The sequence below is a fragment of the Somniosus microcephalus genome, chromosome 17, assembly GCF_052327205.1.
Source record: "Somniosus microcephalus isolate GS21.2 chromosome 17, FLI_Smic_1.0, whole genome shotgun sequence".
In the NCBI taxonomy this organism is placed as follows: domain Eukaryota; kingdom Metazoa; phylum Chordata; class Chondrichthyes; order Squaliformes; family Somniosidae; genus Somniosus; species Somniosus microcephalus.
The window spans coordinates 75,042,021-75,059,734 of NC_141003.1; the positions used below are offsets into that span (position 1 = coordinate 75,042,021).

At 48.2% G+C, this 17,714-nt stretch overlaps 1 protein-coding gene across 1 annotated transcript in view; it reads left to right on the plus strand.

Annotated features, from left to right (window-relative positions):
- Positions 1-16,672, plus strand: part of podxl (podocalyxin-like) — a 193,831-nt gene extending 177,159 nt beyond the window's left edge. Inside the window, exons 5-8 of the mRNA XM_086010682.1 lie at positions 3,161-3,317; positions 4,890-4,945; positions 5,993-6,163; positions 12,737-16,672. Of these exons, the coding sequence (XP_085866808.1) occupies positions 3,161-3,317; positions 4,890-4,945; positions 5,993-6,163; positions 12,737-12,934 (582 nt within the window). The 3' untranslated portion in view covers positions 12,935-16,672. The remainder of the gene's footprint in view (positions 1-3,160; positions 3,318-4,889; positions 4,946-5,992; positions 6,164-12,736) is intronic.
- The last annotated feature ends 1,042 nt before the right edge of the window (positions 16,673-17,714 follow it).

The following is a 17,714-nucleotide window of genomic DNA, read 5'->3' on the forward strand; positions in this document are numbered from 1 at the left end:
GGGAGGGGAGTGGGGTGTTTGAGGGAGGGGAGTGGGGTGTTTGAGGGAGGGGAGTGGGGTGTTTGAGGGAGGGGAGTGGAGTGTTTGAGGGAGGGGAGTGGGGTGTTTGAGGGAGGGGAGTGGGGTGTTTGAGGGAGGGGAGTGGGGTGTTTGAGGGAGGGGAGTGGGGTGTTTGAGGGAGGGGAGTGGGGTGTTTGAGGGAGGGGATTGTGGGAGGGGAGGGAGGGGATTGTGGGAGGGGAGGGGGGAGATTGTGGGAGGGGAGGGATTGTGGGAGGGGAGGGGAGGGATTGTGGGAGGGGAGGGGGGAGATTGTGGGAGGGGAGGGATTGTGGGAGGGGAGGGGGGAGATTGAGGGCGGGGGGAGTGGGGTGTTTGAGGGGGGGGAGTGTTTGAGGGAGGGGAGTGGGGTGTTTGAGGGAGTGGGGTTCTTGAGGGGGTATTTGAGTTGCGGGGAGGTGGAGCAGCCAGGAGCAGAGAGAATCACGACAGCACCACCTACAGTAACTGCAGAGTAACGTGGGAATTAAGGAAATAATCCCAAAGCCTCAGCCTTGCGACTCTGCGAGAGGAGTACTCCCAACTGAGCTAAGATACAGGCGCCTCTTACAAAATCTCACACAGACTACCAAAGGTTAAGGTCAGCTGCAGCGATGATTGAATATTAGTAAAACTGTTCACATTATTCCCTCCTTTAACACTTTTACAGTCCCAGTGGCCACTTTATGGTAATATCATGTGCAGCTGCCAGAAAGAGATAAGATGTCAAGTGTTTACTGATAAACCTGTCACAAGCCAGCTTGCTGGTGATAAGTAGTAACTATTCAGGCCTCTTAGCCCTCCTAACAGAGAGGTCTCCATCTGCTCTTTCTTTCCCAGAATAGGGGTAAACAGGCACACGTTTTGTTTGAGAGTTCAGCATGTGTGATAAGGGCCACATCGCTGAAATACCCTTCATTTCCACAGCAGTTGTTACAAACCCATTTAGCATCTGAAAAGTTATTCCTGATGTCAACAGTGGCAGAACTTAATAGACGGTTCTTTGCAAAAGGCTCAGCCAGTGACAAATCGTTGTCTGGCATGGTCTTATTTTAAAACCGCAGCCTTCCACAGTGCTTCGACTGGCCGGTGTGGAACTGAGCCAGAGAGAGCGGGCAGGTGCCAGCTTCCAGGGCTCCCAGGTCAGCCATGGCTCAGTGGGCAGCACTCTCGCCTCTGAGTCAGAAGGTTGTGGGTTCAAGTCCCACTCCAGAGACTTGAGCACAAAAATCTAGGCTGACACTCCAGTGCAGTGCTGAGGGGGTGCTGCACTGTCGGAGGTGCCGTCTTTCGGATGAGACGTTAAACCGAGGCCCCGTCTGCTCTCTCAGACGGATGAAAAAGATCCTATTTCGAAGAAGAGCAGGGGAGTTCTCACCAGTGTCCTGCCCAATATTTATCCTTCAACCAACATCACTAAAGAAAAAAACCTGATTATCTGGTCATTATCACATTGCTGATTGTGGGAGCTTGCTGTGTGCAAATTGGCAACTTATGAAGGATTCAAAATTCAAGTTTAAAAAATGGGACATTAGGAATAAGAAAAGTTGTTATGATCTGGAATGTATTAGCTGAAAATTATGCACTTAAGGGGAAGCTAGATAAACACGTGAGGGAGGAAGGAATAGACGGGATATGCTGATAGGGTGAGATGAAGTAGGGTGGCAGGAGCCTCATGTGGAGCATAAACACTGGCACAGGCCAGTTGGGCCGAATGGCCTGTTTCTGTGCTGTACATTCGATGTAATTCTATGAAAGGGCGGTGGAAGCAGATTCAATAGTAACTTTCAAAGAGAATTGGATATGTATTTGAAAAGGAAATTTTTGCACAGCTATGGGGCAAGAGCTGGGGTGGGGGGGAAGAGAGACTATTTGGATAGCTCTTTCAGCGAGCCGGCACGGACCAGTTGGGCCAAATGGCCTCCTTCTGTGATACAAGATTCTATGAAGTCGGCTGGAGCGTTTTCATCCCGAGGAGAACGGGCTTTTTGTGAAAACGGGGAGCTTCTTTGTCAACAGGCAAAGACATTGAAGCGCACAGTGTAAATGAGTTCACGATCAGAAGAAAGAACTTGCATTGATATAGCGCCTTTCATGGCCTCGGGATGTCCCAAAGCACTTTATAACCTGTTAGGTACTTTTTGGAAGTGTAGGAAAACACGGCAGCCAATTTGTTGTTGTTGTTTTGCGCTAACGCCCCAGATCAATTTCTTCCCTCCCCCCCTCCCCCCCACCACCACAATCTCTACCCAGCTAGTTGTCATTGGACCAGCAGTTGGGGATGCAACAATTGGCCTCAGTGCCTTCTGGCCTAGGAAGGAGAAAAATCACCCCAAGGTTGCCACTGTCTGGGAATCCATCCTGGAAAGTGGTGTGTGTGTGTGTGTGTGTCCGCCATGTCCACTGCGGTAGAATGTGTTATAACCATCAGGAAAGACTGAACAGGCTGGGGCTCTTTGCTCTAGAAAAGAGAAGACTGATGGGGTGACCTAATAGAGGTCTTTAAATTATGAAGGGGTTTGATAGGGTAGGCTTAGAGAAGATGTTTCCGCTTGCGGGAGAATCCAAAACTAGGGGCCATAAATATAAGATAGTCACTAATAAATCCAATAAGGAATTCAGGAGAAAGCTCTTTAGCCAGAGAGTGGTTAGAGTGTGGAACTCACTACCAGAAGGAGTAGTCAAGGTGAATAGTCTAGATGCCTTCAAGGGGAAGCTAGGTAAGTAAATGAGGGAGAAAGGAATCGAAGGATATGGTGGTGGTGGTATATGAAGTAGGGTGGGGAGCATAAACACTGGCACGGATCAGTTGGGCCAAGTGGCCTGTTTCTATGTAAGAATATTCCACTTGATGTTCAGCGTCTCATCATACACTCAGGGAATGAGTATTTAGGCAAGGTTGCAAAGGATGGCCAGCAGGTGTGAGACGACACCCCAGCAGGAACCAGGGCCTCCAGGAGAGGATGGGGAGACAATAACTTGAAAGAAACCTTTACAACATAGCTATCTAACCGTAGGAGCTGCTGACAGTGAGCTGCGGTGAGAATATTTCCATTTATTTTTTACATGCAACTTGAAAATATTCTAATGGCCTGCCCTGATGTGGTTTAATTAATTCTAGAAAACGTTTGAGGAGAAGAACGGAGAGTTGCTGGGCAAACTGCTGTGCCCTGCACTTGCCAAGCAAGAAAACCTCTCCGGGTTTACTCACTGCGAGATCAGACTCAGCCCTGTGAAAGAATCCCAGGACAAGCTGAACATCGACATCTCTTTTAAAGGTTAGATCCATCAGTTTGTTAACACTTTGCGTCCACAATGGCTCGTCCACCCTTCGCTCCAGACTCCGTGTGAACTGGTGACTGAGAATGAGCTCCCCTTGGCGGCTCAATGGGTAAATGCACTGCCCCCGCCCCCTCAGATGGTGTTGATCCACAGAGACCAGATTCTATCCCTGGTTTGTGCGGATAGTAGGGGAACCGCTGTTTGCCTCAGCACACTGCGTGCATGCATGAGAACAATGGTGCAAAGTTCAGAGGAGCCATGAGCAAAGAGCCACCTCTTTGACCAAGCTTTAGGTCACCTGTCCTAATATCTCCTTTTGTGGCTCTGTGTTAAATTTTGTCTCTCAATGCTCCTGTAAAGTGTAGGGTTGGCAACCCGCCAGGATTATCCTGGAGTCTCCAGGAATTGAAGATTCTTGCCATAGAGGGAGTGCAACGAAGGTTCACCAGACTGGTTCCTGGGAAGGGGGGGATTGTCCTATGAGGAGAGATTGAGTAGACTAGGCCTATATTCTCTAGAGTTGAGAAGAATGAAAGGTGATCTCATGGAAACATACAAAATTCTTACAGGGCTTGACAGGGTAGATGCAGGGAGGATGTTTCCCCAAGATGTGGAGTCTAGAACCAGGGGTCATAGTCTCAGAATAAGAGGTTGGCCATTTAGGACTGAGATGAGGAGAAATCTCTTCACTCAGAGAATGGTGAATCTTTGGGATTCTCTACCCCAGAGGGTTGTCGAGGCTCAGTCGTTGAGTATATTCAAGACCGAGATCGATAGATTTTTGAATATTAAGGGAATCAAGGGATATGGGGATAGTGCAGGAAAGTGGAGATGAGGTAGAAGATCAGCCATGATCTTAGTGAATGGCGCGGAGCAGGCTCGAAGGGCCAAATGGCCGACTCCTGCTCCTATTTCTTAAGCTCTTATTAATCTCCGAGACACTGGTGTGAACAACCTGGGAGAAAATTCAGAGGGACATTAAAAAATTGTGTTTTTTTTTAATTCTTTGAGCACTTTTGTTTATTATTGATAAAAATATTGGACATGGGGGGGAAAAAAGGCTGTTTGACTGACAGTTAAAAATCATCCAATCGGGTGATGAGGCGTCTATTCACGTTCTGATTGGTCATGGGAAGGTGGTGCACCAAGAGGATGGACATGTCGGGCGACCAATGGCAGGCGTGTGGGGGCGGGGCAGTTGCAGGTAGCAGGTCATGTGATGAAACCTCCAGGAACATGTCCAATCAGAGTTGGCATCCTGAGTGAAGCCCCTTGGCACGTTTTACTATGTCAAAGGCAGGCTGTTGTTGCTGTAGTAGAATGGCTCGGAACAGATGGATGTAGACATCTCTTCTGCCCGCCCAACAGTGCCCAAGCATGCCCTCAACACGCCGTGCCAACCACCAATGGAGGGGGGCGGGGGGATCAGCGGAGGACTCCTCGCATCAGCATAACCCAGGAATTCTGCAGTGTGTCAACTCCTGACCAGATTGGATACATAACCTCAACACAAACACAGAGAGCAGGTCAAACGTTTGTCATTCCAAAATGTTACTTTTCTTTCACAGTTGACGAAAACAAAATCGGCCAGGTTCTGGAGGGCACGAAGAAAAATCTCTCGGAGGTAATATTCAACATTACTACATTCTGTTTGTACAATTACAATATACAATGTTCGGACTGATTCAGTTGCATGCCCAGGAAGAGTCAGATATAAGTACATAAGGTGGCCATTTATCCCACTCCATCCAGGAATGCTCATTCAATCATGGATTCCCCCTCCCAGGTCCCAGCACCACCAGTACTTGACCGCCTCCACCCTACTTTAAGGAACACCAAAGGGGTGAATTGTTTTAAATGTTGCACTCCTGACAGGAAGCCTTGCCTGTGGTGAGTGCACACTGGAACCTCGGGCAAGCACACTGGAACCGCGGGCAAGCACACTGGAACCTCGGGCAAGCACACTGGAACCTCGGGCAAGCACACTGGAACCTCGGGCAAGCACACTGGAACCTCGGGCAAGCACACTGGAACCTCGGGCAAGCACACTGGAACCGCGGGCAAGCACACTGCGCCTGATTTTCCCAACCGTTCATCAACAAAAGGAAAACAAAGAGCTTGCATTTATACAAGTGGGTATTTTAACCCCAGCCCCGCCAGCGGGAATGGTGTGGGCGGGTGGCTAAGATGACGGGGTTGCTTCGCACCATGTCTCCCCTCCTCCTCCCAACACTATCTTAACTTAACCTGAAATCGTGAACGGGAAGGCCCCTCGCCTGTCCCAGAGGAGCGCAGGCCTAATTTTAAATGGCAGAGTCGCGTCCTGATGACATCATGATCAAGACCCACACGCCATTTTAACTGCCTTGTTGTCTCGTACCAGCCAGCAAAAGCCGGCAGCATCCTGACCACAAGAGGCCCATGTGCGTTTTTTTTAGTTTTTTTTAACAGCTTCCTTGTGGGCCGGGAGGAGCGGGATTGCTTCATCTGACCCCACAAGGAAACATCTACTTGTCCCATTACCATCCCTTATTGCCTCGCACCATCATCCCTTTTGTCATCTCTCCTGCCCTCCACAATGTCACAGACCTTCCCCTTTGTTCTTTCCCGGCTTTTTATTCTGTCAGACTAAAATGTCGTTCCAACTTATGGTTTGTCCCTGCTGTTTTAGATGAATATTCAGTCCTTCGCTTACGAAGCTCCCACCGACGAACGGCAAAATGCAACGGAGCTCAAGAAACTCATCGCCATGGTGGTGACTGGCTCATTGCTGCTGCTCGTGTTCCTGTCCGCCATTATCTACAGGTGCACGCAACGCAAATCACAGTGCAAGAAGGACCCAGTGAGTACCAGCGGGGCTGCTTTTAGTGGACAACACCTGCCCGAGTGCCAGTAATGGCCTGCGTAGAATTGTACTTAAAAATGGAATGTTAATTAAATACCCACTATTGCCCCAGGCAAGGCAGCGGAAAGGTTGCCAACCACTCGGCTCAGCTCCTCTGGGCTACAGTGGAGAAGGAATCAGGCCAGGGTTCCGGTTGCTGATCACAATCTGTCGATCTTCGCTGCGCCAGAATAACTGGGCAAAAAAACAGGATTGGGATCCACTGCGATGCCCCCCATAGTCGAATAGTCTGCTGATGCTTCTGTGACTGTACCCCGCCAAGGATTAAAAGCCTTCCATAGAAACATAGAAGATAGGAGCAGGAGTAGGCTATTCGGCCCCTCGAGCCTGCTCCGCCATTTAATGAGATCATGGCTGATCATCCAAATTCAGTACCCTGTCCCTGCCTTCTCCCCCTATCCCTTGATCCCTTTAGCCTTAAGAAATATATCTAACTCCTTGGCCTCAACTGGTCTCGTTGCACTTCCCCTTTTCCCAATCTATTGCCATTCAGATAATAATCTGCCTTCCTGTTTTTGCCACCAAAGTGGATAACCTCACATTTATCCACATTATACTGCATCTGCCATGCATCTGCCCAATCGCCCAACCTGTCCAAATCATACTGGAGTTTCTCTGCATCCTCCTCACAGCACACACGCCCACCCAGCTTTGTGTCGTCTGCAAACTTGGAGATATTACATCTAGTTCCCTCGTCTAGATCATTCTGGAAAGGAGTGGAAGAAAAACTGAATAGCGAAGGAGGGATCTCATAGAATCATAGGCCACCATTCGGCCCATCGTGCCATGCTCTTTGGTAGAGCTACTAGTCCCACTTCCCTGCTCTTTCCCCATAGCCCTGGAAATGTTTTCCCCTGTATCAAATCGACACTTTACCTCCTACTTTTTTTCCTCAAAAAAAAGCCCTGTATATATCTGGAGTACTAGTTGATTTCTCGTGGCTTTGCACAGAGTGAGTCAGGTCCAAGTGTAGTTTTCAGCTGATGTGGGGTCAGAGGGCAGTGGATAGTTGGACTAGGGTGCGCAGATGTAATTCAGTCCCCATTGTAAAGACAGACAGCCTGCTCTTATTTTTATGCAATACTTTGAGTTTGCATTATTATTTATAGTTAAATAGCAAAGTCTATGGCAAATTGGAAAGCAGAGAAGTGGCATTGGTACACGTTTCTTTGCAGTGCAGGCTGTCGAGCTGGGAGTTACCAAACTGAAGCGTTACGGTGCCACCACTGGTGGGAGGGTGAACTACAGCATGAGAAGTTCACCGAGGTGGGCATCGGAATTTATAATGGGGGGAAAAAATTCACACAAAAAAAGCGATAAAGACATGGAAACAGGAAGCAAGGTTGTGTAGACAGGAAGTGAGCACAGACATAAGCTTTTAATATATTATAGATATGCTGCATAAATAGGTTTGTGAGCTATGAATCTGGGTGAAAATCATACACTGGAACATAAACTTCAACAACAACAAATTTCCCAGAACGTTTCACGGAGGCATAATCAGACCAAAAGTGGACGCTGAGACAAAGAAGGTTAGGAAGGGTGACCAAATACTTGGTCAAAGAGGTGGGCTTTAAGGAGGGACTTCAAAGAGAGGGAGGTGGAGAGGCAGAGGGATTTAGGGAGGGAATTCCAGAGCACTGGGCCCAGACGACAGAAGGCACCGGGGGGGGGGGGGGGGGTGGGGGGTGCTGTTGGGAAGGGGGATGCACAAGAGGTCAGAGTTGGGGGGGGTTGTAGGGCTGGAGGAGGTTACAGAGATAGGGAGCGGAAAGTGCCACGAAGGGATTCAAAGACGAGGATGAGAGTTTGGAGTGAGAGAGCTAATGTAGGTCAGCAAGGACCGGGGTGATGGGTGCGCACGACTTGGTGCAGGATAGGATAGCAGCAGCAGAGTTTTGGATAAGCTGAGGATTACAGAACATGGAGGCCAGCCAGTAAAGCAATGGAATAGTCGAGTTTGGAGGTGACAAAGGCATGGATGAGGCAGGCGATGTGATGGAGGTGGAAGTAGGCAGTATTTAGGATGGAGATCATATGAGCTTGAAAGCTCAGCTAGGACGGCAAGGTCGCGAACAGTCTGGAGCAATGGCTGGAGATAACGATGGAGATAGTGGGGCAGATACAACGCTTGTGGCAGGAGCTAAATATTTAGATAATGGCTTCAGTCTTCTCAATGTTTAACTGGAGGAATTACAGCTCGCCCAAGACTGGATATCAGACAAGCAGTCTGACAACACGGAGGCAGTTAACAGGGTGAAAGAGGTGGTGGAGAGGTAGAGTCGAGTGTCACCAGTGCACGTGTGGAAGCTGACCCCATACGAGGATGGTGGGCAAGGGTGGGGCAAATAAGCAGAAGTAACTGAATGGATGATAAAGAAGTCCATGAGCGCCTCATACCTTTTGTTGGAAGTGAGGGTTGAGAGGGGTTTAAGGACCCAGCTGGTAGTGGTGATAAGAAGCCAGCGGTCATATTCGCTTCCCAGGGTGATCCTGGTGTAGTGGGTGGTTTTGTTAGAGGAGATTGAGGCCTGATAGCACTTGATAAGAAAGAAAGACTTGCATTTCTACAGCACCTTTCATGACCACCGGATGTCCCAAAGTGCTTTACAGCCAATGAAGTACTTTATGAAATGTAGTCACTGTTGTAATGTAGGAAATGCAGCAGATAATTTGCGCACAGCAAGCTCCCACAAACAGCAATGTAATATTGACCAGATAATCTGTTTTAGTGATGTTGGTTGAGGGATAAATATTGGCCCAGGACACCGGGGATAACTCCCCTGCTCCTCTTAGAAATAGTGCCATGGGGTCTTTTACGTCCACCTGAGAGAGCAGACGGGGACCTCGGTTTAACGTCTCATCTGAGAGACGGCACCTCTGACAGTGCAGCACTCCCTCAGCACTGCACTGGAGCGGCAGCCTAGAGTTTTGTGCACAAGTGGGACTTGAACCCACAACCTTCTGACTCAGAGGCGAGTGTGCTACCCACTGAGCCACAGCTGACACTTGATACGGTCCAGCAAGATCACTAAACCAGTTGTGCAGACACCACATGGGGGCAATACCAGGGAAAAGGACCAGGGTGGGAGAGAGTAAGGTTTTTACTGGTGACAAAAGTATCTAAAGTGTACACGAGGAAGTGGTTAAGTGGCTGCAGATGTATCGTGTTGAGTGTAAAGCTAAAGGAAGTGGTCAGAGATGGCTTTGTCTGTGATACAGACCATGGGAAGAAAGAGGCCACTGGAGATGGTAACGCCGAGGGGATGGCCGTGAGTAGGGGCAGGAGAATTTATATGGAAGGAGAGGTTTAGGGAGACGATGAGGTCAATGTAGTAGTGGTGAGAAGGCAAGGGGAGCTGAGATGAAGATTGAAATCACTGAGGATGAGCAGTCACTCCGTGCAGAGGCTGAGGGAGGAAAGGAGGTAGGATATCCCAGGAGGAAACTGGAGGTGAGGTGAGAGGGTGGGAACAGGTAAGGTGCTCGAAGGAGGAGAAAATACCAGACGAGTAGGGGGAAGAGACCAAGATGTGAGCTGGCGATAAGGGCCACGCCGTCACTGCAACAGTTTGGGTGGGGCAGGAAGGTGGAAGGTATAGACAGGTGGCGAGGTCTCAGTAAGGGGCAAAGTGTCGTCAATCATGAGCAAAAGTTCCAGTCAAAGCCATGGGTCAACGCAATCATCCACAATAAGATTGTGGATAGCAAGGGCCTTGATCACGACATCCTGGAGGGAAATGTGTAGAGGGGCGATGAATGTTGGTCTGCTGGCAGAGTCCAAGGGGGCAATGGTGGGTGGTGGGGTGAGCGAGATGAGGAGGTGGTTGGCAAGATTAGCCCCCAGCAGGCACACTGGGCGGGAAGGTCGGCAAGAAAGGAGGATGGGGCATTTTGGGTTGCTGCATATACTGAGGCAGCACTGGGTGCCCTAGTGGGGCCCTTTGTAAAATGCCAAGTGAGGCACAGAGGATAACTGTGGGCCATCCAAGGGGGATTCAAGCCTACGATGGTTGCAGGAGAGTAGGAAGACAGAGGAGTGGCGATGGGTTGAAAGTCGCATTCACAGTCTTCATTCTTGGCCAAAGGGCTATTCTCCAATGGGAGGAGCAGAATTCACCCCCTCCCGTAGCCGGGAAGGAAATGGCAGCCACACCTCCAGATATCTTTTTTTAAATTCGTTTATGGGATGTGGGCATCACTGGCAAGGCCAGCATTTATTGCCCATCCCTAGTTGCCCTTGAGAAGGTGGTGGTGAGCCGCCGCCTTGAACCGCTGCAGTCTGTGTGGTGAAGGTACTCCCACAGTGCTGTTAGGGAGGGAGTTCCAGGATTTTGACCCAGCGTCGATGAAGGATCGACGATATACTTCTAAATCAGGATGGTGGGGAACTTGGAGGTGGTGGTGTTCCCATGCGCCTGCTGCCCTTATCCTTCTAGGTGGACGAGGTTGTGGGTTTGGGAGGTGCTGCCGAAGAAGCCTTGGCGAGTTGCTGCAGTGCATCTTGTAGATGGTACACACTGCAGCCACGGTGCGCCGGTGGTGGAGGGAGTGAATGTTTAAAGCGGTGGATGGGGTGCCGATCAAGCGGGCTGCTTTGTCCTGGATGGTGTTGAGCTTCTTAAGTGTTGTTGGAGCTGCACTCATCCAGGCAAGTGGAGAGTATTCCATCACACTCCTTACTTGTGCCTTGTAGATGGTGGAAAGGCTTTGGGGAGTCAATGGTGAGACACTCGCCGCAGAATACCTAGCCTCGGACCTGCTCTTGTTGCCACAGTATTTATGTGGCTGGTCCAGTTAAGTTTCTGGTTAATGGTGACCCCAAGGATATTGTTAATGGAGGGATTGGGCGATGGTAATGCCATTGAATGTCAAGGGGAGGTGGTTAGACTCTCGCTTGTTGGAGATAGTCATTGTCTGGCACTTCTGTGGCGCGAATGTTACCTGCCACTTATCAGCCCAAGCCTGAACGTCGTCCAGGTCTTGTTGCATGCGGGCATGGACCGCTTCATTATCTGAGGAGTTGGAAATGGCACTGAACACTGTGCAGTCATCAGCAAACAACCCTATTTCTGACCTTATGTTGGAGGGAAGGTCATTGATGAAGCAGCTGAGGATGGTTGGGCCTAGGACACTGCCCTGAGGAACTCCTGCAAAGGATGTCCTGGGGCTGTGATGATTGATCTTCAACCACCACAACCATCTTCCTTTGTGCTAGGTATGACTCCAGCCAGTGGAGCGTTTTCCCCCCCGATTCCCATTGACTTCAGTTTTACTAGGGCTCCTTGATGCCAGACTCGGTCAAATGCTGCCTTGATGTCAAAGGCAGTCACTCTCGCCTCACCTCTGGAATTCAGCTCCTTTGTCCATGTTTGGACCAAAACTGTAATGAGGTCGGGAGCCGAGTGGTCTTGGCGGAACCCAAACTGGGCACCTCCACAGAAGAGAGCAGAACTCTGTCTTCCCAAAGGTGCCAATGTCGGCTAGTTTGCTCTGTGGCCAAGCTTCTGTCAGCATCAACACTACAATGTAAATGGGCCTCAGTCTCTCTCCCCACAGCATTGCCAGTTTAAAAAAACAACTTGTATTTATATATCGCCTCAGGATGCCCCAAGGCAGTTTACAGCCAATGAAGTACTGTTGAAGAGTGGTCACTGTTGTAATGTAGGAAACGTGGCAGTCAATTTGCGCACAGCAAGATCCCACAAACACCAATGTGATAATGACCCAGATCATCTGTTTGTAGGTTTATTAGTCGCACAGACTGCCAGAGTTTTTTGAGGCTCCCAAACAGAGGCATTTAAGAGAAATTAATTCAATCAAATCCTCGGGTGTAGCCCTCACTGCACAACCCATATCAAAACTGGCTTGTAACACTAAATGTCAGCCCACTGTAAAACAGCACGGTGTGAGCTGCAACTCTTTCCGAGCCTCTTGCAGCCGTTCAGAAACAGGTCCCCTCTGCTGCTGATGCCTTTTATCTGCAGCTGGTCTCCAGATGCAGCGGGAAGCTGTTGCAGGGTATGATCACCAGGTGGGGATCTTGCATTTCACACAAGTCCTGGACAGCTTTCCTGTGCTCATTACCAAAGAAATGAAGAAAAAGAAAGAACTTTCTCGACCTCAGGGCATCCCAAAGCGCTTTACAGCCAATGAAGTACTTATGAAGTGTAGTCACTGTTGCAATGTAGGAAACGCGGCAGCCAATTTGCGCACAGCAAGCTCCCACAAACAGCAATGAGATAAATGACCCAGATGACCTGTTTCTAAAAAAGTCTAAGAAACAGATATTCCAGCAGGCAACACTGGATAGTAATCAGGAGCAGGAACCTCAGGTGATCTCTCCGCCCAACTCCGCACCCCCCCCCCCCCGCCCCCCTCCAGCCTGGATGCACCGAAGGCAATAAAACCACCCCGGGCCAAGATCAATTCACAGCACAGACCGAAGGGTCGAACCCGGGTCAGGAAATTCTTTTGTCACCAGTTCCTTTTTTTTTGTCTCCTTTGCAGTACCTGACTGAAGAGATGCGCGGGGTGGACAATGGTTGCCACGACAACCCGGCCATGGACTTCAGCGAGAGGGAGTCAGAGATGCAGGAGAAGCAGCCCAACTCGAAGGCAAACTTCTTCGAAAATACGGACAGTTACATTGTGCCCATGGACAACCTCACCAAGGATGAGCTGGAGGAAGAAGACACACATTTATAAAGCGGCTGAAAACATAATCCCACTGCTATCTACAGCTCCACTGCACATCTGTATGATTGCTTCAATATATATATAGATATACTGCCAACAGGGACTAAACTCAAACTGTAACCCATTCAACCACCTCCTTAAAGCCATATTCTCTCTGGAGCATTATACGGTTGGTTTTATTTGGAAATGAGAAGTTTCAGGATTTATGGAAGGTTGTAGATGACACCCTTCTTTCATAAAAAAAGTTTTAAAAAATTATTCTTAGGGGGCAAATTTGCATGGGATTCTCCTCATCTCCCGCTGGACGTCTGGTGGACGATTAACAGAAACCCTGGAGAAACAGCCTAAAGGCCCGTTATTGGCCTTTATCACAGTTTCTTTTTGGGTGAGGTGGGGGGGGGGTTCTTCCACCAGAGGGACCCCCATGGAAATTCCAGACCAGACTCTAAGCTCGGCGCTTCTCCGAGGAAGAGTAGGGTTGCCAACCCCCCAGGATTGCCCTGGAGTCTTCAGGAATTGAAGACTAATCTCCAAGACACTGCTACGAGCAGCCCAGGAGAAAAATGACAGGGGGCTTTTGTTTATTAGTTACACAATCGTCGGTCGTGAGCTAAAAGGCTGGTTGGCTGACGGTCAAGAATCATCCAATCGGGCGATGATGAAGAGTCTGTTCTCCTTCCAATTGGCCAAGGGAAGGCAGTGCACCGTAAGGATGGACATGTCAAGCGACCAATAGTGAGAGTGTGGGGGGCGGGGCAGTTGCAGTCAGCAGGTCCCGTGATGAAATCTCCAGGAATATGTCCAGCCAGAGTTGGCAACCCTAAGGAAGAGGAGCGCCAAATCAAGGGGTATGGGGAGAGAGCGGGAATATGGTATTGAGATAGAGGATCAGCCATGACCGTGTTGAATGGCGGAGCAGGCCCGAATGGCCTACTCCTGCTCCTATTTTTCTATGTTTTCAAATCCTTGTCCTTCATCAGTGTAAATACCACTGATATGGGACTGATGAAGGCATCACTCTGAGGGCGTACAGTTCTGACTAATGATTTATTTGTATGCAAATAAAGAAATAGAATAAGGTTCTCAAGGTCACGAGATAGATTTGGATGAAGAAACCCCTGCAGCTTATTTGATCTTATGCTTCCAGAATACCAGGCCCACCATCTTCCCATTACATCTTTAACATCCACCTGAACAGATCTATTTTAAAGTACGAACGAAGGTGAGGGTGTAATTATATTACTAAAAGAGAGAATATGGCTTTAAATCTTTAATGCTGTACTTTTGGTCATATCTTTTACTGCAGGCAAAATACTTGAACACCAATGAGATGGGAAGGCATTGTGGCCATCTTTTAACACAATAAATAATGCCGATGAGACAAATCAGATTGTTAATATTAAGTATATACAACACTAGATGTCTTTTTAAACAGTGGGGCTTGAGAGATTGTTTTATTGTGAAGTTCTATGTTTAAACAAATAAATGCACATCTTCTTCCCAAGGCAACTCTTTAGACACCTCAGCAGCCATATTGGTTTGGGTTGCTTCATTCCAGTCACCACAGTGCAGGAGGTGTTACTATGAGTGAGTATAAGTTGGTAAGAACCATAATTTTCCCCAAATTTCCTCATGAGTGCGTGAATTTGAATGATTTTTATGGAAGTTTGACATTTAAGACTTAAATCCAGTGTAAAGCAATCAACAGATCACAATGAGCGGGACCACACCAGCCATCGGAGCGGTCTAAACACACTGGATTGATTCTAGAGGTGGTTCTGAATTTTACTTGCCCCCTTCAGGGTGCCTCCTTAGTGACCACTGCTGCTATGAGTTATATTACCAATCAAAGTCGGAACTCCTGTTTGGGAGCAATTTAGCTCCATAACGAGAATTCTAGCCTGGTTTTTATACATTTTGAAACGGTAACTTTTTTTCACTTACAGATTGGAGAGAGTGGTGCTGGGCCCTGTTTTTGGTCCGAGACCCCCCCCGTGTCTCTTCTCAGAGACTGAAAGTAGTGGGTTCAAGCCCCACTTTAGGCTGACCTTTCAGTGTAGTGCTGAGGGCCTACAGCATTGTCAGAGGGAAAACCAGGCTCTGCCTTCCTGTTAAAGATCCCACAGTGCTATCTGAAGAGAAGGAAATTGTCCTGTATTCTTCCCTCAATGCCATCATTCAGCTCATTGACTTTTGTGGGTCCTTGGCATATACAAAATGGCTGCCAGGTTTGCCTGTGCAACAACAGTAATTGGGGATAACAACAGAAAACGCTGGAAAAACTCAGCAGGCCAGGCAACATCCGTGGAGAGAGAAATAGAGTTAACGTTTCAGGTCGAAACCCTTCGTCAGAACTGAGGAAAAAAAAGGCAGGAAATGAAACAGATTAAAAGGCCAGTTTGGGGGCTGGGAAATGGGGGAGGGGATGAAAGAACAAAAGGGAAGTGAAGAGACATTAAGAGATATTCAGGGCGAGACGAGATGGTAATCGGACAGGTAAAGAGACAAAAGATGGCTCTAGATGAAGTGTGAAATGCGCTGGCGGAATGAAAGACCGCTGCCATGTGGGAGAGAGAAAAAAAGGAAAAGGCACAAACCAAAGGTGTGGATAAAAAATATATAAAAATATAATAGGGGCCGAGGTTATGATCTGAAATTGTTGAACTCGATATTGAGTGCGGAAGGCTGTAAAGTGCCTAATCAGAAGATGAGGTGCTGTTCCTCGAGCTGTAACTGGGCATTGTAATTCATTCATTCTGTCTGTAATGCTTGGGACGGTTTCTGAGACACAATAAGGTGCTAGTTCCTTCTTTGTGTTGAAAGTAATCACTGATGCAGTAAAATCTAGGCTGCATACTTGGCCATGCTCATCCATTATTGCCTAATTAAGTCTACCATACACCATGGAGGAGCAATGGAAGTGAAGCAGGAACTACTGTACACCAAGGGATGACGGCGAATGCACAAAGCTCTATATCTAGCAGCCGATTCATGGAGTAAAAGATATTCTTTTTATGAGTCATCAAATAAGCCAATCCCAAAATTCAATAACTATTGGGCAACTGACTGCAGTAGGCAAATTGACAAGTAGGCAGTTTCATTCCTGGCAAATGCAGACCCTATTGCTAGATTTTAATCAATAAATCACTGTTGCTATTCCACACGTGGTTGTTTGGTTTAATATGCACTCTCCCAATGGCTCAGTTGGTAGGTATACTGCCCGCTGTGCAACTGAGCCATACAGGCAGTGCGTGCTCCAGGGTCAATCCCTGCTCTGTGCTGATGTTAGCAAGGGTAGCAATTGGGGTAGAGAGGAGGCAAATCAGCCAGGGTTACCAATCTTAATTGTTATCCCAATACTCTCTTGTGTGTGCCTGTATGGATTTTGGATGAGGCTTGTCTGTGATGCCCCCTTAGTTGAGTAGTCTGCCAGCAATCATGAAGAATAGCCACCAGAGGGCAGCAAACACCCATGGAAGCCCAATCCCAGCAAGTGGCAGCACCTTCAGGAGAGGAGGAAAGGAAATTGGACAGTAGATGAAGAAAGTACAGGTGAGCTGTGAGAAATGCAACTGTACCTCAACACTAAACAACCAGCTTTTAAACTATAAAACATCATCAATGTAATAAGTCTGTTTTTAATGGAAGGATATAGTATGTTAAAAAGGGACTTCTGTATATGTTATTAGCAAACATTGTGTAAACATATAAATACAGCAGCTAATAAAACTCTTAAATTACTTTAAACTCATATCTCCATATTAAATTAAGTCTGTGTATCAGATAAGAACATAAGAAATAGGAGCAGGAGTCGGCCATTCGGCCTATCGAGCCTGCAATAAGATCATGGCTGATCTTCTACCTCAACTCCACTTTCCTGCACTATCCCCATAGCCCTTGATTCCCTTAATATCCAAAAATCTATCGATCTCTGTCTTAAAGATACTCAACGACTGAGCCTCCACAGCCCTCGGGTAGAGAATTCCAATGATTCCAAAGATGTGCGAGTTAGGTTGATTGACTATGATAAATTGACCCTTAGTGTTAGGGGGATTAAATACGTGGGGTTACGGGGATAGGGTGGGATATGTGTTGGTGTAGGGGTTACGGGGATCGGGTGGGATATGTGTCGGGGCAGGCTCGATGGGCCAAAATGGCCTCTATCTGCACTGTGGGGTTCCTGTGATTCTGTGATTCACCACCCTCAGAGTGAAGAAATTTCTCCTCATCAGTCCTAAATGGCCGACCCCTTATTTTGAGACTGTGACCACTGGTTCTAGGCTCCCAAGCCAGGGGAAACATCCTCCCTGCATCTACCCTGTCAAGCCCTGTAAGAATTTTATAGAGTCAGAGTTATACAGCACAGAAAGAGGCCCTTCGGCCCATCGTGTCTCCGCCGACCATCAAGCCCTGTCTGAAGGTGCTGCCACTTGCTGGGATTGGGCTTCCATGGGTGTTTGCTGCCCTCTGGTGGCTATTCTTCATGATTGCTGGCAGACTACTCAACTAAGGGGGCATCACAGACAAGCCTCATCCAAAATCCATACAGGCACACACAAGAGAGTATTGGGATAACAATTAAGATTGGTAACCCTGGCTGATTTGCCTCCTCTCTACCCCAATTGCTACCCTTGCTAACATCAGCACAGAGCAGGGATTGACCCTGGAGCACGCACTGCCTGTATGGCTCAGTTGCACAGCGGGCAGTATACCTACCAACTGAGCCATTGGGAGAGTGCATATTAAACCAAACATAGTGGTTAGCACTGTTGCCTCACAGCGCCAGGGA